The 26,453-nt window shown below is 41.9% G+C and overlaps 1 protein-coding gene across 1 annotated transcript in view; it reads left to right on the top strand.

Annotated features, from left to right (window-relative positions):
- The first annotated feature begins 4,654 nt into the window (after window positions 1–4,654).
- Window positions 4,655–26,453, top strand: part of LOC144827640 (C-C chemokine receptor type 8-like) — a 43,266-nt gene continuing 21,467 nt past the window's right edge. Inside the window, exon 1 of the mRNA XM_078685886.1 lies at window positions 4,655–4,760. Within this exon, the coding sequence (XP_078542012.1) occupies window positions 4,707–4,760 (54 nt within the window). The 5' untranslated portion in view covers window positions 4,655–4,706. The remainder of the gene's footprint in view (window positions 4,761–26,453) is intronic.

Genomic DNA, 26,453 nt, shown 5'->3' with positions numbered 1-26,453 from the left:
AGGTTATTCTGTTTGTTTGCAGATCAGGTTTCTATGGAAACAAAGATTAGATGCACAATATTTTGGAACAGTGTATCCTTCAACGTTGACTAAACCAAGAACCATACATAGGAGTCTCCTCCTGCGAGGTTTGGCGGATATGACCTTTCACCCACTCCAGACGTCTTTGGAGTATTATGGGAAAAAAGGGGTTCTGTGTGAAAAAGCACGACTGAGTTACTCTAATGTCTTGCGTTAGTTTTATCGCCTATCCAAACGTTTGGGCGCCATGTAGTGTAGTTCCTATTATCCCAATAGGCTCTGCGCATTGGAATAATATCTTCAATAGTATAGACCTAGGGCAGAGGTTAACTAGGTCTTCTACTGACGATATTAGACTTAAAGTTTTTGGTTTTGCCAGCTAGCTCAGAGTTCACTACCTCCTATCCCGGTTGGTAGACAGAGGCTACCCGATTAGACTTCTAAAACAGGCACGCAAGCGTGCCTGGTACAATCATAGAGAACACCTTTTGGAAGTGAGAAATAATCAGAAACGAAAAGAAGACCGAATAGTATGTGTTACCACATACTCGACGAAGAGTAATAAGATCAAAAAAATAATTAATCAGCACTGGCATATGATTGCTGATGAAATAGACAATGCTCCATTGCCACTACATGCTTTTAAGAAGGCGAAAAATATAAGAGATTATGTAGTGAAAGCTCTCCTGCCCAGCAAAAATCCACCAAGTCAAACTGTCCTATGGGGGATTCCACCAGTAAAGGGCCATGTGAAGTGTGGGAATTGTAAAGCATGCCCATTGTCTGAAGAAATTAAATGTTTCAAACATAATAACCACACACACGTGTTAAAAGAACACAGCAACTGTAATTCAAGTGGGGTTATTTATGCGATCACATGCCCATGCGGGTTTGTTTACATTGGGCAAACTATACAAAAAGTAAAGTGTCGCATATTGCAACATGTAAGTCGTATCAAATGTAAGACCCAGGGGGCACCACTTGTGGAACATTTTACAAAATTTGAACATACACCAGATAGTCTTAAATGGTGTGTCCTGGAAAAGGTAACACCTAATCCTAGAGGAGGAGACTTCAGTCATGTATTGAGCCTTCGTGAGTGCCGTTTTATCCATCTATTCGACACTATAAAGCGGGGGCTTAACGAATACGAAGAAATCAGCAAACAGGTAGCAGTTCTAAACAACAGATGATGCACCCCAACTGACTATTGTTTAGGATACTACATTACCCTCGCACTGTGCATCACCCTGAGCTTTCTTGGTGCATTGTATAAACTCTTACAACTGTCCACCGAGAAGCCCTTGCTCGATGTCTATTTATTCTCAAACCATACCCTTTAAAATGTAACCAACAATAGTAAATAAAACTACCATGGCCCCGATATCGTTCAAATTATTGAATTTATTTTTACCCTTGTCTGGCCACTTTACGGTAAACACCGTTGCCATGACTACACTGAGTCCTTTCTCTGTGCCAAGCAACTTTTCTCCTCTAAAATCCAACTGAGAGTTTCACTGAGTCTGCTCTCTATGTCGACGTCTTTGCAAATGCCTTAAAACGTCCGTATGACGTCACCGCGCTACGAGGCCCCCTGACTTGAGCAGTCGCCGCCAGGAAAGCCACACTCCCGGTAAGACTTTCTTTCCCCCGTAGACCTATTTCCAAACTTAATTAATGACCGTTAGGTTGCGAGATCACCGCACCCGGTTCTGACATGACCTTTCTTTTTCATGTCCCCATACAGCGTCATTTATTGCCGGTTGAGATCGTCTTTTGTAAACGACCCTTAAGTGGAAGCCGCCATCCCGTAAGGTAAATAATGGGTTAAAAACCACCATTTATTTACTAATACGCTGTACCCTCTTAAAACAATATAACACAAGGTCGCATTCGTCTTCTGCATGTTTTCTGCAGGAACTCTGGCGCTTTCATTGAATTCCACCTAGACTCACTAAGATGCCAGCACACGGACACCAAAAGGTATGAACCACCCCGCTATTCTCAATTAAAACAGACGAATACACTGATTGAACCCCCTTCTAAATACTTGCATTCATATGTTCCCTTACAGTAACGGATTAATTCGTATATGTTACTGTTGACATCTACAACTGAATAACCTTGGTGGAAGGCCCACGACTACTAATTGGTAAGCCCTTGTTAATGATACTTGAGGTATTAATTTAATGGATTCCTAATTATATGAAGGATTGACACATAATACCCCTCCCTAGGTACTGAAGGAGCGAGACTGTGACCCTTCAGTCGTCCATAACCATCCAGGTGTAGGAGGTTTTTTGATCATCCCAACAAAGAAATTTTGGGTAAGGAAGTAACTTGAGGTCGAGGTCACCTCTTCGTTAACATCTATCTTATGCACCCACCTAAATATTGCCTTTTGTAATTCATTGTAGGCCCACAGCTTTATTAACCACGGTACGGAGTTCTTTTGTGCCACATACGTCCTGAGGAAGACCCGCAGGTCGAGGTCCCCAGCTACCCTAGTACCACCAGACGGGTCGAAACGTCGACGCGAAACTCCCCTAAAATAGGACCACTACCGTTTTCAAACATTATACATGCCAGTAAAAGAATGTATAAATGTTAAAAGAGAAATAAGCAATTAGTGGCCTTTGTACATATCTCTGCTGTCCTTTGTACAGCACTGTGTTTTTTTCAATTTTATAAACAACCCTATGTCACTATTCTGTTGAGGCTTACACCCTTTCTATCAAAATCACTATTTCTCTCTATTTTTCCGGCACTTTTATAGAAGCACGCTGCTCTCTTTGTTACCGTTCGTTGTTCAAAAATTTTTATTAATGTATATATGAAATTTCCTCGCTGTGTTGGAGTAATTCATTAAAACTCCTCATTTTTGAATAAATTCATTTTTTGAATAAATTAATTTTTCAAGGTGGATGCATTTCTAAGTTGTTTGATAAAATCTACAAGTGGTGATTAACTTGAAACACCTATTCAGTCACAAAAATGATCAACTGTGAGTACTGATTCATTGAGCCAATAATCGATTTCGGGTTGGGCCAACGTACATAGCAGCAGCCTGTGGTGTGAGAGACAAATTTTGGGGTGAGGAGGAGGGAGGGGGTAGAGAGTGCGCTGCAAAGGAAGAGGCTGAAGGTGGGAGGGCGGGGGAGATAGCGAAAGGGTGAGAGAAGAGGCATTGCACAGACGGGGCCGGGGGAGAGCATTCCTTTGAAGTGTGGAGCTCCCGGCATTGCTGTGGCAGCAAACAGCAAGCATGGGCATATGCACTCTGAGCAATCCACCTGGTTTAGCTTTCCTGGTTTCAACTCTATAATCTCGACATCTGCAATGCGCAAGCGCATTGGCAGAGGTCGAGACCTAAAAATGTGTTTGCTCCTTGTCATTTCCTCTTTCAATGTGTGTTGCAATCTGCAACACATATAGAAAGAGCAAAATGCATCAAGAGATTGCTTTCGTGCTGGAAGGTATGCCTTCCTGCACAGTAACAATTTTCATTGTAAAGCAGGTGCACTTACACCTTGGTGCAAGGGTGCCTGCAAAGGTGCTAGGCTGTCTGAAGTGATCCAGATATGGAGCATTTCTACTCTCTCCCTTTCACGCAACGCAGCACAGCAAGCTGCCTTGCTACACAGTATTGCGTGAAAGGTTGGAAAATATGCCCATAGTCTCCATACCCCTCTTGTCACCTGCTTCCGGCACTTCTGGGTTTTTGTGCTCTATTCATCAGATGAAGATCATGAAGATCGTTTTAAAACTTGCTGTAAGCCCACCTCCAGCAAAACATTTCCTGAGGTCTACACTGTAAGCTCCAGTTTCACTCTGGCAAAGCACGTTACCCTGCTGAATGATCCTGATCTTCCTGATGTTATTTGTCCGATTTCTGGTTGTCTTGAATGTTTACAGATGCCTCTCCTAATATTGGATTCATCTATAATTCCTCTTCCAGCTCATTCAGACACTTACCTCCTGGCTTGTTAATGTTAGTACTAGCCAAAGGATTGATGTATTTTTTTAGTTAAAAACTCAATAGGATTATAGGACTACTACCACAATTCTGCTGGTGTCTCCTTCAAATGTTCTGTACTGATGATGATCCTTTTCTGATTCATTTAGCATTTCAGGTTGAAACTTCAACTTTCTAATGTGAACTGTTTTTTATTTGAATGTTGATTGTGACACTCGTAAAGTGAGTGTCTTTCATAACATCATACTATCCCTATCAGTCACATGTACATAGTATTGTATATAGCACCAGCACTCCATTTATTCACCTTCTCACTTTTCACTGCTCTATCGCCAGATAGGAGCACCTTTGTAGAATATTTGATATGACTTGATTTTGAGATGATAACTTGCTGCAATAAAAAAAATGCATTAAATGTATAAATAAGCCCTACTTGTAATAAGGGTTCTTTAAGAAACTATAGCTGTGTGAGTGCAGGGCTACACTTCCACCGTGAAGACCATTTGTGCCTTTAATTTACACTGTAAGTGGCACAAGATGCTTTCGCGCTTGTGGCGTGACCACATCTTTTTTCTTCTCAGAAAGCGACGCTCCACCTATATATTTTCGCACCTTTATTTTTGTACATCCTTAAGGCTGAGGCAATGTAGAGAAGGAGCTTGAGGGGCGTCTGTATATTTCAATCCTAGTCCTTCTCTGCGGGAGAAAAATGCAGACTGAAGAAAGCATAGCTGAGCCAGATGTTTCTTCTGGTTTGAAACATGTGAGTATGTGTGGAAAATATTTGTAACCTTTTTCTGAGACTGCTGCTAATTTATTATTTAATGAAGAATTGTTACTTCAGAGCAGCGCCTGCCAACACAGTCAAGAGGTTTTGTTTACGTGTGGCTTGTGGCAGCTGCATCCTGATATTTTGTAGCAATTCTTTAAAATATTCATAGATTGGGCCTGGCTTCACCCAGAGAAGTAATATACTTTCATCTCATTATTTTAGCTATTTCGTGCATCCTTGTTTATGTTATAATGTAAGAAACATTTTCACCTTAAGGCTTTCTTAAAATGGAGGCCCTTTCGTACGTTTCGTCGAATTTCTTCTCTCAGGTTTGTATGTTGTTTGGTCTTATTTTTTTTGTATATTTTGTTACTAGAGTTATCGATTGTTTAGTTTACAAGTGGTTTAAGTATGTTATGTGAAAGTAAAATGAGTTAGGTGAATATCTTACTAGTATGTTGGATGCATGGAGTATGCTGAAGGACCTTTCAGATTCAGTTCTGGACTTTGAGCCATACTAATGTTTTTTTTCTCCCAAAATATAATCAAAGGCCCATATTTCTCATTTTTTCTCGCAGAGGAACGCAACAAGCCACTTTTCTGTGCTGCGCTACGTGAAAGGAAAATGGCTGGAATGCACCACATTTAACAGTATAAGGAGCATTCCTGTCCTGTCCCAGCACGGGCGCATTTTTGGCTGCCAGCACTAAGGGAGGCACCATTGCTTCAGTGTGCAAGGGTGCCATAGGCATTTTCCTCTTTCTGCGTATGCTGCAGAATGCAGCACACGTAGAAAGGGGAAAAAACAAGGAGAAATAAAGATATTTCTCACTGTTATGTCTCACCTTGAGAGGTGTAGCATTCTGACCACTAATGGTAAATCTAGGAATGCGTCAAAATCCATGAATGGATGTGTGCACACACCCGATCTCCAACAAGGGAACGCCTCCTTGTGGCAAAGTAACGCAAGGCAGCAATTTATCAAGCCAAGCTGTTAGGTTTTGCGTTGCCCTTGAACGTCCTTTCATGGCACAAAGGGAGCACAAAAGGTGACACAAAACCTTGATAAATCTGGCCCTAAATATACAAACACAGAAGGAGTTTTGGTAAGCTGGCTCCATTTATTGGTCTGTTTATCATTCACATTTTACTTCCACACACAACTTCAGACAAAATGGAGCAATGGGCCAGTACACTTTATTCCTTAGCTCCTTCCACTGAGTGACTGTGCACATTGTTAGCTTCCACCTAATAATAGTTCCTTTCTCTTCAGTATCAAAGGTGGTTCAAAGTGTGCTTTTTCATTTTATGCATTTTTTTATAATAACTTTAAATACTGTCTATTTATTTTGCCTGTACTTGAATGCCGCGTTAGATGGTGATTTATTTTCAGGATCTTTTTTAAAGATGATGTATGAAAGTGTTTCATGGATACTGTAAAGTTGTAGCTGCCTGCAAGTGAAGGGCTTGGTTTGGTGGTGATTTACGCTTGTCTCCTTGATAAATAATAATAAAATGCATTGTGAAACTGAAAGACTTCTTATTTAATATACATCACTAGCAAATTGGTCGCTTAAGTGAATGTTATTTAATTTGGAAATGTTTATTACAAGCAAATGGCAGCCACTTTTAGGTGGCTACAGTATTTTTTTTCATTTTATTTTGTGACATGCTACCATAAAAAAAAATTCTTACCACTAGTGAAGGTCAGAGCTATTGCCTTTGCCAATGCTTGTTACAGTTGTTATAAAGTGAGACTTTAGCTCTCCGCAGTTTGAGTGCTTGGTTAGGCAGGGAATAATTCCTCTCACCTTCACAAATAATAGTACAATACATGGTACAGTTCAGTGCTTGTTATTTAAAACAATTTAAAACACACCGTTATAAAACAGCCACATCAGTTAATGTTTAAAATGTGAATGCTTCTATTGCAAGCATATGACAGCCACATTTAGTTGGTTGCAGGTTTGTTTTCTCTTATTTTTCTGGCATACTCTTCGAACAAAAAAATAGCACAACAGCTTGTCAATGCCATCCCTGTTGGCTTTCTCAATGCTGGTTTCTTTTGAGTTTAGTGGTCTGCTGTCAATTATTTGATTTCTCAATTGGCATGACAACCGAAGAAGGTAGCTATGATGCATTGTTGTGGAAGTGACTGTGTGGTATTTATGTGTTTGTTTTTATCAGAGTGGTTATAAGATGTTTGTTGGCGAGGTGAAGGATGGTGGTACTGAGTTGATAGCACGTTACTGGCTACCTAGACTCTCTGAGTAACACCAGATATAAGTGTGACTGGAACAATGGAGTGTAGTGTTGATGCTAGGTGGAAATTTTAATATGAAATGAAAGCCATTTATGAGATAATGGATTTTTCTTTATAGATTTGACCTGTTTAAAATGTACTGATTGGATGGTGTGTATGTGAACTATGTGGCATGTGCATTCTAGTAATAGCAAACTATTTTTCAGTTTCCAAGAGCCTCAAGTAAATATGTTTTGTGGGAAGTTTTTGAGTTTAACTTGGTTATGGGTAGTTTTATAAAGTCCCTCTAGTAGACAAGTGTTTAATTATATGATTAAGTGGTCTTTCAATGTAGGCAAGAGTATGGTGGATTGCAGGCTGCAGTATCGCTGCAAGGTGCATTTGGAGCAAGGTGGCATTGATTTCAGTTATAAATCGACAAGTACTTGGGAAACAGAACATGCAACTGAATAAAGCAGCAATCTTCTGATCCTAGAATATTTGACTACTGGCAAAAACCATCTGTACTACACTCTTTAATAAATAATAATAATAATTCTTTATTGTATAGTTAATAAAAACCGTTATAATATGGTAATAAGTAAAAAATACTTTCCTATGTGAGCTGCTATACAGTAGAATACAAATTTTAAAACAACCGTTAATTAAAATGCTAAAAACACAGGTATTCTTGGAATCCTAGTAGTTTCGGAGACCTATTCTGAATTAGCCAGGGCAAATTCAAAGTTCAAAAAGTTCAGGCTTGTGTTGGCTTTTCAGTTTTTTTTTCAAAATTAATTACATATTTGATTATTCGACAAATGAATTGTGGATCCGCTGAGTCCAACGCATGTAATGTCGCTGAGCGGCATGTGCGAATTCCTTTTTCGTTGAACTTCACCCTAAGTAGATTCCGGCGATCAGGATCCATTACTGGACAAATGCAGATTAAGTGGATGATGTTTTGTACTGCCGCACCACATAGAGTACAGTCCTTCGGGCCCGATGTCCTCCAGCCGGGTTGGTCAGAGTTTGTTGGCAGTTTTCCCATGCGTAGCTTTAGATACTTTAGTTTTAAATGCGATGGAAAAGCAAGGCCTAGATAGGGAGCTGGTACCGGCCTTTTGTAGGATTGTATTATCATCCAAGCATGTGCTCGGTGTTTAAGAGTTGTTTTGTCTTCGATCAACGAGTGCCTGTTGACTGCCTTTTTTACGGTCTGCTTAAAAGATGTTACTGGTAACTTCCTTTTCCATATTGACGCCATCTCGGTAATTTTCAGGGAGGAGTTTAGGTTCTTTGCATACTGGGATTTGGAGTTGCTTTGCAGAGCTTCCCAATTAGCAGAGTTAATTTCTATTTTGCGATTGGACCAGATGTTATACCAAAAGTTGATTGTCTCATATTTTTTATGTAATATTTGGGACTGTAATCCAAATTCGAGGCGTACCTGTGCTGGTGAAGCATCACATGGTAAGCTGAATACATGTTTGTACACTCTTGTTTGGATTTTATCTAGTAGCGGTGCACTTCTTCCACCATGTACCACACTGCCATAAGCTATCGTTGGGAGAAGTTTGGCTTTAATAACTGTAAGTAGGGGTGTAAACAGAGGGCCTTTTAGCTGCTTGGACAAGATGCAAAATGGATACAGTAAGGCTTTACCTTTCTTTTCGATAGCGTCAAAGTGCGTGGAGAAGGTGAACCGTCTATCCAGATATATCCCCAGGTATTTGTAGCTATCCACTACTTTCTGATTCTTGTTATCAATTGTGAAACTCAGCTGTTTTGTACGACGATGCGTTATTATCATGACCTTAGTTTTTTTACTGTTTATTTCCATTAGATTCTGTTTGGTACATTCAGCCAGTTCATGCATGAGACGTTGTAGTCCTATTTTAGTTTGACTGAGGAAGACAACATCGTCTGCGTAGGATAGATGCATGAGTGGCAAAGTTCCTAGACGTGGAGGATGTGCATTGATCCCATCTAGCCTTGGTGTCAAATCAGCCATGAATAAATTAAACAAATGGGGCGCCAAGACGCAGCCTTGTTTTAGTCCTTCACTGGTTGTGATCTTCCGTGTTAGCCTTCGGCCATTGTTGACCTTAACCTGCATCCAGGTGTTGGTGTAAAGGTCCATTATTGGGTTTAAGATTGTATCCGGCAGACACTGCTGCTTTAGTTTGAACATAGATGTAATGCTTGACGCTCTTGTAGGCTTTTTGCGGCTATCAGGCTTATTGCTATGGCGTTTGCCATGGTGCCTATGCCACGGCGAAACCCTGATTGATTTACTGGGAATTTGTTGTTATCGTCAGACCATTTTGCAAGGTCGATTAACACCAGTGACGCATAACATTTAGCCTCTGCATCGATCAGCGAGATCAGGCGGTAATTTGCTGGATTTTTTCGGTCCCCGCCCTTGTATATTGGATTGATGATCGCGCCTCTCCAGCTTTCCGGAATCCGACTGGTGACATTGATCGTCCGGAACAGATTGCTAAAGCTACTGGCCCAATAATGGAGATCTTGCTTGTAAATTGCCTGGGGGATGCCGTTCGGTCCTGGTGCGCTATCTTGCCTACTTTTCTTTATTATTTGCAGTATTTCTACTTCTGTGTATACTCGAGATGTTTGGCCTAAGCCTGCCTGCTTCTTATACGGGATATTTACCAGATCAAACACCGTGGTGCACTGAATCTCTGCGTTTGAACTTTTACATACAGAGATTACTGTTGATGATGGCTGCGTTATGGGGTTTATTGAAAATGTATCGATTAAATACTGTACCCATGCCATTTCCGAGACGCAGGTCGTACTTATAGTATTTGTGGTTCTGTTCAATGAATTTACCTGCGACCAGAATGCTCTGGAGTCTGATTTTTTAGCATTGTACAATACTTTTGTCTAAAAATTGATGTCCTCATTTTTTTTCACATTCCAAATTTGTTTCTTGTATAATTTCTTTAGAAAACGAACATCCTGCCATACTTTGGATTGGGAACTATGTCCTTGTACTCTCCTCAATGACTGTCTCAAACGCCTTCTCAAAGCACCTGATGTCTGGCTGAGGTGGCTGTTCTTATTTCCATTATGCCTCATTTTGACATTGACTCCTACCTTTGGTAATTAGTTCAAGAAGGTGGTCCATATTTCAACGGGCAGTTGGTTTTCTGGGACAAGCGTTTGCATTAGATTTTTTGCATCGAGCGCTATTTGTGGTAGTGTGACACTAGTCAACCTTAAACGTTTCAGATTTATTGTTGACATTTCCCCTGCTAACATTGGGGCCTCTAAATGTTTGGGAGGAATTATTTTAATTTCAATGTGCTGTGCCGAGTGATCACTATCAGGAGAGCATATAATTTGAAACTTCTTGATTAGCCCTAAGAGGGGAAGGAAGACTATAGTGTAGTCCAAAATTGAGCCTGAGCTAGGACCAATGTAGGTGCAATTTGCGGGTCTGTCCTGTTTTATTCTCCCGTTTAACACGCCCATACCGAGCTGTTCAAGATCCCACATCATTTGCCGACCCACTTTGTCCATTCTTTTCGCCAATGGGATCACCTGCATTTCTAAAGCCCATAATTCGTTAGCAGTGATGATGTTATCTTCGTCTTCATGGGGGTGTAATGAGTTGCCATTAAAATCTCCGGTGAGAATTATCTCTCAGTTTGGCTGATCAAGACGTAATTCTGCTATTACTTCGCTGACTTTTTTTAAAAGCTCTTGTTTAGTCTTAGTTTTCGGATGAGCATATATGTTGATGAGTATGATAACTCCTGTACTAACGAGTTGACTCATTTCCAATTTTATTATTTGTATGTCAGCGGTAGTCGCGGATAATTGGGAAGACTTGATTTTCAGTGCCGTAGAAATATAAACAGACAGACCCCCCCTTAGCTCGTCCATAGTGCTGAGTTCCAGTACCACTAACCTGATGGCCTATTCTACCTGGGACATCGACTAGGGCTGTTAGCCATGTTTCCTGTAATACTTACGTGTCCCAGGACTCCATTTTTCCTTTGTCTCTTAAGAAGTCTTTTGCTCCGGCGATGTTCCAAGATAGAATCTTTATGGAGGTTTGGTCGATGTTACCACCCTGTTTATAATTTCATTCTTCTCTTGTTCCACTGTTTAATCTTTGTTGGTGTACTACACTCATCTCTTTAAGATTTTCTTAGTAGCATATTTTGGTATTTAGGTAAGCATCTGAAGATGAACTGTTTCTGATGATACAACATTGGAGCAGGCCTCACATATTTCATAGCTGTAGCATCAATGGATAGGTCTCCGTTTAGTCCTTAAACTGCCTTCAAATTAGTAGGATTAAGACTATCACTAATTGTATGGGCAAAGAAATGGAAATATAAAGGAGAAGGGTCTTAAGTTCTTTGGCGTGGGATGTGTTCACTATAGTAGAAAAAGGTGTTCACATACTTGCTAATTATAAATAGTAGGCTAAAGCAGTGATATAGGTGTCTCATGTTTCATGTGTAGCATTTGATAAAAGAATAAGATGAGACCTTTAATGAGCTGAAATTAAGTAATTAGAGCGCTGAGTGACCAGTAGTCCTAATATAGGGAGTTAAATATTTACTTGCCTTTGTTCTGTGCTTCATATCATACATTAGGTTGTGCCCTGTTCCTCTTTTTTTCATATTGTGCTACCTCTTTTTGCACCCTTTGACTTGTGTTGGCTTCCGTTGATTTATGATCAGACCTTTCAATGAGTTGCTACTTGTTTTTTATGTGCTCTGCTGCTCTTATTGCCTGATGTGCTCCATAAGTCATTGTCATATCCCTTCTAGTTAATTATCTGCATCTAAACTTCGCAGTAATTGTCTGGCTCCTCTTTCACATAAACATTGCAGATGGTAATGAGGGTCTCATAGATCAATAACCACAATTCTCCTGTTAATTGCCCATTCCTTTCCTAAGAAGTACCTCCCGTCTATTAGGTGCCTTTCTTGCATCAGTTGTCCAATTTTTTCTTAATTTTACCCATGTTACAAACGGTGCACTCCTCATGTTAATGGTTTATTTATTTACCGATAATCTTCATTACCCCGATATGTAGTCCTCCTCCTCCCAATCCTAACGGTATGAGGCAATCCTGCTTATGTAAGGACGTTTTTTAAATTATCACTTGTGGAAGGCTTAGGATAGTCTATTTTCTATGTTTACTACCCCCTCTATACATACTCCCCCACTACGCTCGACCTGCAATTTTCCTACATCTCTAATGGAAGTGGACAGGGTGTCAGGCCAGTTCCGCTCCTGATCACATGTGTGTGCGGGAGGGAGCAAGGCAGGAATATAGGAGTCTGAGCAAGACAGAAGAGCGCTTTGCGTTCTAGTCGACTTTTGTGGGTCGTCCATCGTGCCCATCCATTCATTTACCTGATTTCTTTTCGGGTTGGTCGGGTGCTCTCTGCATTCCCTCGTCGATCTCCACTCCTGGCTTCTCTGTTACTCGTCTGGTGTCGCAGGGTCCTTCACTCTGATCCAGGCAGGATTCCCAGTGTTCCATGTTGGGCTCAGCTTCCTGATTCCCTGTTGCTCCTCCGGTGCTGCGGGGCCCTTCACGCTACTCTAGTGAGGCTTTTCGGCGTTCCCTCGCTGGGATTCACGCTCTGAATATCAGCTTCTCAATTGACGTAGCAGGGGCTATCATAATGACTCCTGAAAGATAAGAATAGAAACAGACAAACATTTCACAAAGAATCTACGCACTTAATGCAGTAACATTTAAAGTGACTTGAATAATAATATATGATGAACTTACCTGATGTATGTCTCCTTGTTGTATGGAGATTCTGCTTCCTTGCTACACTGCTTGATGGCTGTAAGAACAATATAAATATAAATTAGTCTCCTGAGTATTTAAGGGGCTGAATTTTTCATTGTATCTTAGCCCTGCACCTTTTGGGGTATATTTATTTTTATTTAACCATATCCATTTTCGGGAGAATATGTATTTTGGGTTTTGCCCGGTTTTAAAATGGATCTGAATAAGTGTCATGGTTTGTGGGGGCACGGAGCATAAGTGGCAGGAAAAACAACACGCAGCCGCGATAGCGGACGAAACAAACTACAACTCCCATGGACGGCCATGAACGAACTACAATTCCCGGGATGCCGTGCGCGGCGCATGCGCAGGTCCAAACATGTATAAAACTATGGCGGCCTCCACAAACAGCGTCGGATATTCAGAGCCCGAGCCGACGATTCTTTGCAGTACCGCGAGGTAAGAAGCAGCGTCTCAGTCACAATCCATTCCGTGCGTGCTGGTTGTATCGGGAGAAGAGCGAAAGTCGAGCAGCTGCTCCTACGCGTCCCGACTGGTACGTGAGTAACCCTGGGGCCATGGTGAACGTCTAGCGGGGGCAGTAAGGAAACTATTGCCGGGCATAACGGGAGAAGTGTGCGAGTCGAGCGGCTGCTCCTGCGCATCCCGTTTGTTGCGTGTGTGAACCGGAACCTGGGGGCTTTGGTGTTTATCTAACCTGGACAGCCAAGGAAAAGAGGAAGCCCCATTTTGCTTTCCTGTCTGTCCTGTGACCAAGAGACTTCACTGGTCCTTACGGATAGACTTTGTTGGGGAGTTGAGGACACTTGCTCCATCTCAGGAGTTAGGAGCATATTACTCGAGTGGCATTGTCGGCCACTGTGTATCACTGTACCCCTCATTGGCGAGTGTCGGGACCGACATTCTTGCGGGGGACGGTTAGTCCAAGTGTTCACCGGTTACCATTGATAGCCGCCAGACAAAGCTCGAGTGGCATTGTCGGCCATTACTTAGCACGGTGCCCTCCGTTGGGGAGTGCCAGGACCGGCATTCATGCGGAGGATAGTGTGAGTCCGTGTTTGTTGTATTGGGTGACTAGGAACGCGTTTTCTTTAGTTCACAACTTTGGATTGCTTTCACTGGAGCTTTATTGTTTATTCATTAAAGCCTTATACCTACTATACGGTCTGTTGGTGCTTTACTGTTGTATCATAGGTCATAGGTCTTGGTTCCACGGCCATAAACCAATCCCGAGGTCAGCCAGGGATTACAATAAGTTGGGCTTTAATTGGATTTCACGTGATTTCAATTCTTAGATTAGTTTTACCACATACATCCATAACTATACCGAACTGTTGTACTAAGTAGAACATACCTAATGATTTAATCTTCTGCATAGATGATACAATTGATTCTGCTCTTTGATATCTTATATACTTAAACCTGAAGAGGGACCTTACACAGGTGGTTATATCTAGTGGAATCACGCTAATTGTTTGTAGCATTATCATCAAAATACATGCACATGGTATTACTAATAACTTTATCTTCACTACAGGAACCACATAAAGACCACTCAATGAGAATATCCATACCTGAAGTGCATTGGTGAAGTGTCTCTCTTTTTCTTTCTTTGTTCTGTTTCCCCTCTTCCCCAATTTCCACTGTGTTGGATTTGACGCTGTTGGGCTTGCACTGTTGGGTGTGGGAAGTTGGAACCTTGCTCTAGATTTTGCATCTCCCTCCTGCGCAAATGACAAGTGAGAATTACAGGACGCGAAGCCCACATTTACACTACACCTGGGAGAGCTGGAAGAACGCCAGATCACATTAGTGGATGTGGCTCTCACGATAGGGAATCTGCAGAAAGGAATCCAAGCTCTTACCCTTAGGGTAGATGCCTTACAACAAGGCTCCCTTCCTGCTGCCTCCGCTGACACTAATACAGGGCCTCTGGTAATCTGTTCTCTTCTGTTCCCTCCTTTTCAAGTGAGGTTCATCCAGTGTTTCACATAACCACTCCTTCCAGTGTACCCCGAGTTCCTCCTGAGGAATTTTTGGGAGACCTTCCCAATATGGTTACTTTTATAAATCAGTGTCAATTGCATTGCATGTGTAAGGCCCTATGCTTCCCCACTGAACAAGCAAAAATAGTGATTGTGTTGTCCTATCTAGGGGTAACGGCTGCCACTTGGTCTATCCCATTGGTTCTGCAAAATTTACGATTACTACACAACTGTGCAGAATTCAAAGAAAAATTCTGTAGATTGTTCGACAGGCATTCATTTATGCAATCCGTAGGCAGCGAACTCTTACATTTAAAATAAGGTTCTAAAGATTTAATGCCTTACACCTCCAACTTTAATAGGTTAATGGCTGAGGCAGAGTTGTCAGAGGCTAAATGGAGTGCTCTTTTTTATAAAGAGCTCAAAAATGAAATGAAATAAGTATTGGCGCAAGTAGTGGATCCCCCAGATTCGTGTAATGCCTTGATTGATCTAGTAGTCCAATTAGATCATCGGTAACATGAGAGGAGATGAGAGAAAGATCTTCTTGAGCCCAAATTTGTTATGTATATAGACAAGAGGGCAGAATCTGAAAAATTTACAGAAGAACTTGAGCCTATACAAATAGGTAGTGCTAGGAGCCCTCTGAGTGATGAAGAGAGACAGCATCTCAGGGATAAGACGTTGTGTGGGAAACAAGGACACTTCTTATGTGATTGCCCTAAAAGGCATAACATTTCAGGAAACTGCAGAGCCCGAAGTCTATGGAGACAAACTCTTTGAATAGATCAGGATTAATAGTCTCCCAACTCCTGGTTCAGAATCATGCTTTGTCCTATCCCCATCATTCCCTGGTAAAAGCCCAATTGTTATGGGGAGATCAGTCCATAGACATGCAGATTATGATTGACTCTGGCAATGTAGGACATTTTATTGACATATAACAGGTCAAATACATGGATCTCCCTTTCCTACCTAAAACTGGGTAGAAAAAGTAAAAACTATTGACGAGAGTAACATAAAATCGAGTCCTGCTACTCATGCTATCTCTGAACTGGAACTCATTTTACTTGCCCATTATAGAGAAACAGTTCAGTTTGATCAATCTCATTTACTCACCCCAATTCCAAGCGATTTTAGGCATTCCTTGGGTAACACAACATAATCCGAACATTGATTGGAGAACCCATACTTTGTCTTTCTCTTCTGAGTTTTGCAAGATCCATTGCTATAAGGAACCAGTAACACAAAAAATATATAGCTGTCCTTGTGGAATCCAATGTACCTGATTTGTCTACCTGTTATCAAGATTTGGCTGAAGTGTTTGAAAAGGAAAAAGCTTCTGTATTACCGCCACACCGACCTTATGACTGTTGTATTGAACTGGTTACTGGAGCACAAATTCCGTGTTGTTGAATTTATGCCATAACTGAAAAAGAAAAGATCTATAATGGGAGAAAAATTCTGGATTAGATGCTCAGGGTAGGGTTTTTCTGTCCTTCACGTTCCACAGCTTCTTCTTCTCTCTTCTTTATTCCAAAACAGAAGGGAGGTCTCAGGTGTTGGATTGATTACTGTGCTCTAAATTACATAACCATAAAGGTACCCTCTGCCACTTATCCAGTCATTACTTGATCAGGTTAAAAAGGCCAAGTTGTTTACTACATTGGATTTAGAGGGAGTATATCATTTAGTGAGGACTGTGTTGGAACGCTTGAGAGACAATCACCTAAATGTGAAGTTGGATAAGTGTGAGTTCCACCCATCAAAAGTGACCTTTTTGGATTTTGAGCTATCTTCTGAGGGGGTAATAATGGATCCACAAAAGATAAAGCCCATTATGCGTTGGCCTACCCCTACTACTGTAAAAGGAGTCCAGAGCTTCCTGGGCATTGCCAAAGTTTATAGACACTTTATTGATAATTTTGCATCCCTGACGACTCCCATTACTAAGTTGTTAAAAAAAGGGGGTTCCTTATGCTGGATTTCTACGAGAGAAGAGCCACCCACTGAGCAACTAAAGTCGCAGGAGAAAGACCTTTCAGGAATCCTTCAGTCCAGAATCTACAGAAGCCTGCAATAAATCCTTTAGAAACACACTCTTTATAGCAAGAAGACCAATGTTTCCTATAGGTTTGCAAAGTAGAAGGTCCTCTAGGAGATTGGAAGTCTAAAGTCACTGCATCTGAACAGCTCATCCCCTACAGATCTAATCATTCAAGAACCAAGCCATCAACTTCAGGCACATGATCTGCAACACTGAAAGTTGAGAGGATTAAAGCTGAGGCGGGTGAATCAAAAGCTGTAGAAACCTCCCTCTGACTATGCTTATAAGAATGCCAAGGCCTCCAAGGCCAAAAAGGTGCAATCAGAATCAGTGTGCTTCTCTCCTCCTGTATCTTCAAAATCACCTTAGGGAGGAGAGAAATTGGAAGGAAGGTAAACAGGACACCCTGGGGCCAAGGAACCTAAAGAGCATCTATTTCCCAGGTCTGAGGACATGGGAGCTCTGATCAGAACATTGGCAGAATTGCTTTGAGGGGAGATGCGAGCATAGCTATCATGGATCTCCAAAGAGCCTATGTATCCAACTGAACTCCAGACCTGACAGATGGTAAGACACTGTAGAAGGAAGATCTTGGCTCAGTTGTTTTGCCTAAAAATGTGATTGACCCTGAATGTAAACAGCTCGCATGTCCAGAAAATGGCAATCTGATCATGTAAAAATTAACTCTGCCACTTGATTCTGATCTCAACACTGCCCTGGCAATTTAGATAATATCTTGTGAAAAAATTGTCCATCCTCACCAGGACATTTTTCCCTTCTAGGCGAGAGGAAAATGGAAGTGGAGCCTTCAAACTGCTGAAAGCTCCCTCCATTTGAAGCAATGTAGAATCTCCTCCCACGACCATAGACCACTTGCCTCCATCTCCTCCAGAGTGGCACCCCAGCTTAAAAGAAGACTGGCAACAGTAGTCACAATGAATGGAACAGTGTACTGAAGGGGAACCTAAAGAGATGGGTTATTTTCCAACAACCCCCAACCCAAGTTCAGTGTGATCTCCGGAGTCACTGGGATTAGGAACTCATAATCCCTTGACGTTGGTGACCACAAAGACTGTACATGATACACCACTGATTGTATATGATATCAGGCCCAAGAAACAATTGCTGTAGTGGCTGTTCACACAAGCCAGATCCTCAACCAAGTTTTTGCTGTTGCGGACTGCAGAGTCAGCAGGAGAGAGATGCTATGGAGAATGTATGCTATCCTCATTGTGGGCAGAACAACACTTTCTCAGGTGTTGCATTAATTACTGTGCTCTAAATAACATAACCATAAAGGTACCCTCTGCCACTTTTGGATTTAGAGGGAGCATATCATTTAGTAAGGGCTGTGTTGGAACGCTAGAGAGAGAATCACCTGTATGTGAAGTTGGATAATTGTGAGTTCTAGCTATCAAAACTGTCCTTTTTGGGTTTTGTACTAGTTTCTGAAAGGGTAATAATTGAACCACAAAAGATAAATCCCGTCATGCGTTGGCCTTCCCCTACTACTGTAAAAGGAGTACAGAGCTTCCTGGGCTTTGCCAACTTTTATAGGCACTTTATTGATAATTTTGCAGCCCTGGCAACTCCCATTACTACGTTGTTAAAAAAAGGGGTTTCCTTCTGCTGGACTTCTGAGACTTTAAGTCCCTAGTAAAGCGTACTAGGTGTGCCCAGGACCTGTAAACTAAATGCTACTAATGATCCTGCAGCACTGATTGTGCCAACCACAAGAATAGCCCTGCAAACTTGTCTCTGACCTGCCGCTGCAGTTTCCGTGTGTGCAGTTTTAAACTGCCATTTTGACCTTGCAAGTGCACCCACTTGCCTGGCCCGAACCTTCACTTTTACTACATGTAAGTCACACCTAAAGTAGGCCCAAGGTAGTTCCATGGACAGGGTGCAGTGTATTTAAAAGGTAGGATATGTGCTGTTGTGTTTTACATGTCCTAATAGTGAAACACTGGTACTTTTGTTTTTCACTATTGCAAAGACTATCTCTCTCATAGGGGAACATGGTAATTGCCCTGAAATATTTTTCAAAGTGTAATCTCCCATTGGGAGCAGATAGATATTTAGAGTTTAGGGTCTCAGATCTCATAATTTAAAAATGCATCTTTTGGAAAAGTTGGTTTTTAAATTGTGTGTTTGAAAATGCCACTTTTAGTAAGGGGTTAGTTTCTTGCTTAACCACTCTGTGCCTCTGCTTGTCTGTAGAATCCATGTCTGGACTGGCTGACAGTTGTGCTCTTGTGCATTCACTCTAGACCATAACACAAAGGCAGCTGAGGTGTGCCTTGCATATCCTGATGTGTCATCACCAGGCTGATGGGGCTTCCTGAGCCAGAGTGGCGGGAGGAGTTGTCACTGACACTGGAATAGGGCTGTGCCTGTCCTCACACAAAGCTGTCTCCACCCCCATGTAGCGTATCTGTAGCCAGGTCAGGGATAGGCAGGGTCTTGTGTGCTACAAAGACTTTCCTTTGAAGTTTGCCTACTTCAAAGGCAGAAAGGGATATAAGTATTGGATCACTGACACCCCAAAATCAGAACACTTACAGACTAAAGGACATTTTGCCAGAAAAAAGGGCTGGATGCTGGATGCTGCAGAAGGGACTGTCACTCTGTCTGCTGTTTTAATTGTGCTAGTCTCCTGCTTCTGTCCTGGGAGTGAAAGGAATAGACATTGCTTTCAATATCCTGCTTCCAAGGTTCTTCAAGAGCTTGTGCGTGATTGCCTCATGTTAAGAAGTCTCAGAGCCGTCAAAGCCTACACCTTCCAGTGCCTTAGTTCTTCTCCTGAGAGCCCTGACTTGCCAATTGGTGCCAAATCCAGTTCCTGGGCCCTTGGAAGTAGAATCTGGTGATCTAAGAAGAAAATCCACACATCAACTCTCAGCAGCTGTTTTGCTAATGCAATGCCACCGTGTGGCTGACAAATTGATGCATTACCGCTGTGCAGCTAAAGAAGCGACACCTCCCCTGTGTAGCAGTAGGGAACCAACACATTACCTCCCCTGGCAGTAGGGAACCAACACATCACCTCTCCCGGGAGTAAGGAACAAACACATCGCTTTGCTTTTCTGCCGCCTCACCTCCCCTGCGCCTGTTTTGTCTTTGTATTTTGACGTATCCAATGTACCTTGTGGTAAAAGAAGCTCATCTATAGATTTCTATGGACTGAAATTCACTAATCTTTGAAAAGTGGTATATTGACCTCTGTATGTTAGATTTTTGTTGTTTGATCTTGTATTATTCGGATAAACATTGGCAATTTTTCTAAACTGTTGTGGACTGATTTTGTAGTGTTTTCACTGTGATACTGTTTGTGTATGTTCAAGTGCTTTACACATTGCCTCATGCCAGGCTACCAAGGGGCTGTGCCGGGATTATCTTAGCTGTGTGACTCCCTTACCCTGACTAGAGTGAAGGACCCTACTTAGATGGGTGCCAACCACTGCCATCTAGGGACCCCATTTCTAACACTCAGCAATTCTTTTTTTTTTTTAAAACAAGCTTTTTAAAACAAACATATTTTGAGGACAGCGCTTAACAGTACTTACCCTCAGTCACATCTCTGAAGCTTACATCAATCACTGTTTGCCAGGCTGACAAGCTCACAGTTCTGAAGTTCTTTCCCCCTTGCATAAGCTCCTCCTCCTGATGGTATGGCTGCAATGTTATCCCCTGGTCACTTCTAGTTGTCACACTTCTGCACCAGAGGCTATAAATCAGTCAGGGACTGAAGGCACGCCACTGCAGCTTTTCACAACTAATTACAGGGTAAGTTGGGTTCAGATAGCCTCTCTGACCCCACCTCATGCTGTCACAAATTGTGAAAGGGTGATGTTAGAAACTGCAGGTGTCATGCTGGGCGTTGAGTCTGTGCAGTTATCAATTTTGAGAACACACTGTGCAACTTCCTGTTCTCAGCTCCCTGCACTGCACTTAAAGCATTGCATTGCTCTAGAATGGCAAACGCTTTATAGCAGAGCACACTACAGATCTCAGCAAGGCATCTGAGCTCACTGGCCTGCGTTCCTGCAATGGAAATTGAGTGAACAAGAGCCCATATATAAAAACAGGCATTTGTAATGCAATAGGTCTTGCATTTACGCGAGTTTGAGCTATTGACATTGCAAATAACAATGCCTTTTATTTTTGTTTTTGCTTTTAAAACATAAATAAAAGGCATTGTCATTTACAATGCCAATAACTTAAACTCGCGTAAATGCGAGACCTATCGAATTGCAAATGCTTTTTCTAGTGAGTCATGCGAGAGCTGAAGAGCGTGATGAGGCTGAAAGTAGGTCACCTGTATACCGTGACGAGTCCCAAACAGGGAAGAACGTGGCCATGATTATTGAACATCTCTGAGAGATGTTTGTCTACGGTTGAGAAAATATATTTAATGCATTGTTCCTCATCAAGTCCAGAGACATGGAAAGCAGTGCACTTCGGTACTAGGCTGGTGTGTTTGGGCTGCTTTGGGACTCCTTTTGACTTTTCCAATGTTTTCCAGTGTTTTTAATATTTATTGTATACTGCATATGTTTGCATAAATAAAAATTAAAAAACACAGGGGCATATTACCAACCAATAGAGATAATTTTTGTCTCTAACTTGTTTAGAGACAAAAATTATCGCCGCAAATTGGCGATTTTTATCGCAGATAAACCTTGCTATTAGCAAGGTTTATCACAAATGCAATAAAAAACGGCCGCAATGCATGAATATCGCTGAAAAGTCAGCGATATTCATGCATTATCGAGCAAATGCTCTTAGCCATGTTATCCACCTCCCATTTGATAACATGGCTAAGAACTGCTCCTGGGTAGGTGTTAGCTTTTGGAGATATTCGCGCTTAGCGCGAATATCTCCAAAAGTTGGTAATAGGAGATAGCGATGTTAGCGACTGTTTCCAGTCGCTAACATCTTGGCACACCCACTTTGCATGTCATTAGTGATAAATATCACTGACATGCAAAGCGGGGCCCAAGATGGTCACTATCTCCTATTAGCTGTTGCTAACTGGTGTTAGCGACAGCTTGGTAATAGGGAGATAATTTTATCTCCGCTTTCTTGGCTTTTAAAGCCAAAAAAGCGGAGATAAAGCCCCTTGATAATATGCCCCACAGTACTGTACACTTGCCATGGCCAGACCTCTTGGCTTTGCCACTTCTTGTTTAAAGTTGTCCTAAAAGCACAGCTGCTATGCTGTTACTTGCCATTTCCACGTTTTGAACTATATAATTACATTTCATATTTTTCATTTTATTACATTTGATATCTTTTAAGCAAAGGGAAATTAAGGGAATTTTCCAGTCAACATTTTTTTAGTTCATTCGAATTCAGGTACCAAAGTTGGTAATGTTGCTCCCAGCCCACCTCCTCTCCAAACATGAAATGCCTTACAACATTTCACCAGATAGTGTAAAACACACCGGAGCTCCCGTTTCTCGGCCGTGACCGCAAACAGCGGTGTGCGCCTGTGCAGTCGCTGGCTTACAGATTGCTTTCCTGCCCTCTGTCGGGGACGCAGAAGGGGGGGGCTGTGTATTTGCAGTGTCTGCGGGGGACACCACAGGCACCTTGCACAGGGCAGTGAGGTTTTGTTTTTACCCGATGACGCCTGTAACTAGAACTCTTCGTTTCCAGTAGTGGGCTTTCATTTAACAACCAAGTGCATTCTGGCAGGTGCAGTTTTGGCTGCGTGCTGGCAGACCAATGGGCCATGCACACAACACAATTTTTAAATGGAAAGTTCAGATGGAACTGTTTTGCCGGGGTAATAATCAGGAGCCACGCTCCACCTCAGAAGGTGTTTTATTTTTAATTCAGCAAAGCGCACAATTTAATGTTCTATTTGTCATCTTTCAAGAATCTACAACCTGAAGCATGTCAGCCACGCCCACAGATTAAACCCCCATGGGCTGTGATGGCTTGCCATTTTTGAGAGATATCTGTTTTTAACAAATGTAAACTTAATTTACAATAATTCATTGTCCGAGCACTTGCTTGAAACCAAGGTATCGACAAGCAGCGTTCTTCAGAGGAAGCATGCCTAGCCCTCTAGGGCTATGAATGAGACAAACCCCCTCTGGCCCGGCATACAAAGAAACCTGTGCAAAGTTCAAAAGCTACTTTTGTCATCCTCATGATTAGCTTTGTTATTGGAACACAGCAGTTCGATAGCTCAGTGGAGTGGAGTTCGTTGAAAAAGTAAACAAACATGCCCTTTCGCTGTGCATGTGACAGGGAGGGAGGGAAAGTGAAAGCTCGCCATGCACGTGTTGTGCTGAAATGAGCTGTACGCATGCATATCTCCTGTCCATACGCGTGCACATCTCCTGTCCCCCTGCCGACGAAAAATCAACGACAATAGATCTCGCCAAGCGAGCAGCTCGTGCTGCGTCACTAGGTGAGACCTAGAAATAGAAGTGCAGCTATTATTCTACAAGAGAAGCGAGCTTGCAAACCATATTGGCATGTACATGGTCCCAGATCAATATGCAAGTTTAAAGGACTTACGGCATAGGATAAAACAGGTCACACAATAAATGCCCAATAATGTTCCCTTTTAGAATGATTTCGAGTTAAAGGCTGCTCATAATATATGTTTTTATTCTGTTCTTCTTTCAAGAGGGACGTGTTGACAGACCACTAAAAAATGTCACAAAAAGCACACACAGCTCCATGCGTCTTCTCTCTGTTTATTAAAACAAATGATTAAACTGTGCCGTTATTACCAAACCAGTCCTAACCAGTCAAACGATAGCATGCCTTCCTACTAGGCCTAATCTCTCTCTTTACAAAGGGTGCAGCCTGCACATGCATGTATCACATTATCCCACTCTGAACATGTTTTTGCATGGCTCCTTACTTCCTTGGGCATGACTAACATTTTTATCTTAATAGAGAGCAGCGTTTGGTTTAGAAGGCTAATAGCCATATTTAGGGAGCTATAAGGAGCTGCAACTGGACTTTAATTAGAAAAGGTTTGTCTTGGGAGAGGACTTTTAGCCTAGCTCAGAATTTGTACAAAATATGAAAAGAATTTGCTAAATCTTGGTGAATGTGGTGGTAAGTGGCGCACAGTTATTGGCACTCAAGGGAGAAAAAGAAGAACGGAGGATGAGAAAGAAAGGAAAACATGGGAAGAGGGGGAAAGCAGTGATGAAAACGAACCAGCAATAGTGATATAGGCCTTTCACTGGGGAGAGAGTTCCCCAACCCAAGTCCTCTTGTCTAATATCCCTAGGGAAGCAAGACTTGCTGGGAAAACCAAGAATTTTCTCAAATATTTCATGAGTTTCCATTGGAAATTCATGTGATAAATGCTGTTATTTACCCCACTTTTTAAAAAAGAAGGTTTTTTCTCCTCGGAGAACACTCCTCATGACAGTCGTCCTCATGACAGCCGTGCTCGCTCGCTAATGAAAAATTGATTGTTTTGTTTTAAATTCCACCACTTTCAAAGTTTACTAGTGGCCACTGATTGGCTGTTACAGTGATCCAGTTGATGGTACCCTGTGCGGAGGTCTGGCTTTGAGAATCTACATGCTCCAGTTAGACGCTGATCATGTCATTTAAATGAGGCCCTTGGTGCCTTTCCCTCTCAATTTGTGTGTTTGGGATGCACATGGCGACTCAGATGCAAATTCTTAATGTGTTCTTTCTAGGTACTGTTACTATTGGAGGTAGGACTGGAGTTGGTCCATCTGCCAGCTCTATGATGTGTTGCACCAGTAAGCTCTTTATCTCTTCTTCCACTTGTGGTTGGAGGTGTACGGGCACTCTTCTGGGATGCTGACCCACTGGCTTGACGCTTTGTTGATGTGCAGTGTTATTTGTTTGTCTTTCAGTTTCTCCAGTCCTTGCAGTATTGCCGGGCCCTCTCTCAGAATGTTGTGTTGCTCTGACATGTGATATGTCATGGCTAGGAGAGCCATCACCTGTGCGGTGATGTTGCGTAGTAGCCACAGTGCTGGAATGTCTTTGCGTAGGGCATGCACTTCTTCTTTTATCATGCTTTCTTTGTATGTTAATGTCTCTACGAACTTCCCCATGTTTACCACCGGTTTCCTTGAACCCCATGTGAAGACATCAAGAATGGATGGTGATAGCAGTGGCTTGGGTCTCATCTTTTCACATTCTGACATTCACATGATGTTGCATTTGGCCCCTCTGTCTAGTATTATATTATTATTATTATTTATGGAACTTATAAAGCGCACTATCGCCTGGCAGGCATTACTGGCGCTGAACAGCTCAAGGAATGGGGTATGATGCTTGTGGTGTGGGTGCCTACCTCAATGTCCACCGTTGCTGTTTTCTTTCTCTGTTGTTTGTCTACTAGTTGGATGTGCTCAGGAGTGCAACCCTGTGGTGGTGTGTCTGACATCAGATACATGAAAAAATAAAAAGGAGGCCCCCTAATCTGTCAACTTAGGGACAGGGGAGATATGTTGTAAACCAATTATTGTCCCACAGGTTTTGCCATTAGATTTTTTTTTTTTTTTTTAAAAAGCGAAATCAGAGTACCAAGTTGAAGGACGTCTAGCAATACCAATCACACAAATTGCGAAGCCTTTGAGCGTAGCATTGACAAAAGTGTGGATGATCTATTGAAACATAGACATTGGATCAGCCATAATCTCAGTAAAGATGAGACGTTGGCATTACAGTCCTTACAAAACAACCTTGAACTGACCATTAAACCGGCAGACAAGGGGGGTGGCATCGTGGTAATGGACACCCCCGATTATAACATCAGAATGCTGACATTGCTGGCTAACGAAAAACATTATAAACCGGCACATATGGATGAATGGGCGTCATTGAAGCTATCTATATCTAATTTACTAAAGCAAGCCAGAGATGATGATGTTATATGTGATGAGGAACTTACCTTCCTCCTAAATGAAGATCCGATTATCCCAGCTCTTTATGGACTTCCGAAAGTCCATAAAGACATTAAGAACCCTCCGATGAGGCCTATCGTCTCCAGTATCGGGTCCCTTACGGAACCGCTTAGCAAGTACGCAGATGTTTTTTTGCAACCGTTAGTCACCACTCAAAAAGCGTATACTAAGGATACTACTGACATCATCCAGAAAGTAGAAGGTTTAGCCTTTGATCCCCACTCTCAATTTCTAGTTACACTAGATATTGAATCTCTTTATACTAATATCCCTCAAAATGCAACAATAGAAGTAATTACGTCCATGCTAAATCCCCAAGATAGGGATCTTACAGCCCACGAACAGTTCATTATAGACTGCATTTCTGTGGTACTGAAGAACAATCTATTTTTATTCAATAAACAACTATATAGACAGACAAAGGGGACCAGCATGGGGGCTACCTGTGCCCCAAGTCTGGCATGTTTGTATGTTTCAAACTTTGAAGATCAGCATATTTTCAATCCAATTTCACCATTCTATGAAAATGTCTCAATGTGGGCCCGTTACATAGACGATGTCTTTTTCATCTGGACGGGCCCCATTGAGACACTTGAAGAGTTCATTGCATGGCTCAATTTGGGTGATAACAACTTGAAGTTCACGTCCCATATAGATAACAATAGCTG

Source organism: Lissotriton helveticus, chromosome 4_1, assembly GCF_964261635.1.
Source record: "Lissotriton helveticus chromosome 4_1, aLisHel1.1, whole genome shotgun sequence".
NCBI classification, from domain to species: domain Eukaryota; kingdom Metazoa; phylum Chordata; class Amphibia; order Caudata; family Salamandridae; genus Lissotriton; species Lissotriton helveticus.
The sequence above is the reverse complement of the archived record's forward strand: the minus strand, read 5'-3'. Positions and strand labels throughout refer to the sequence as shown.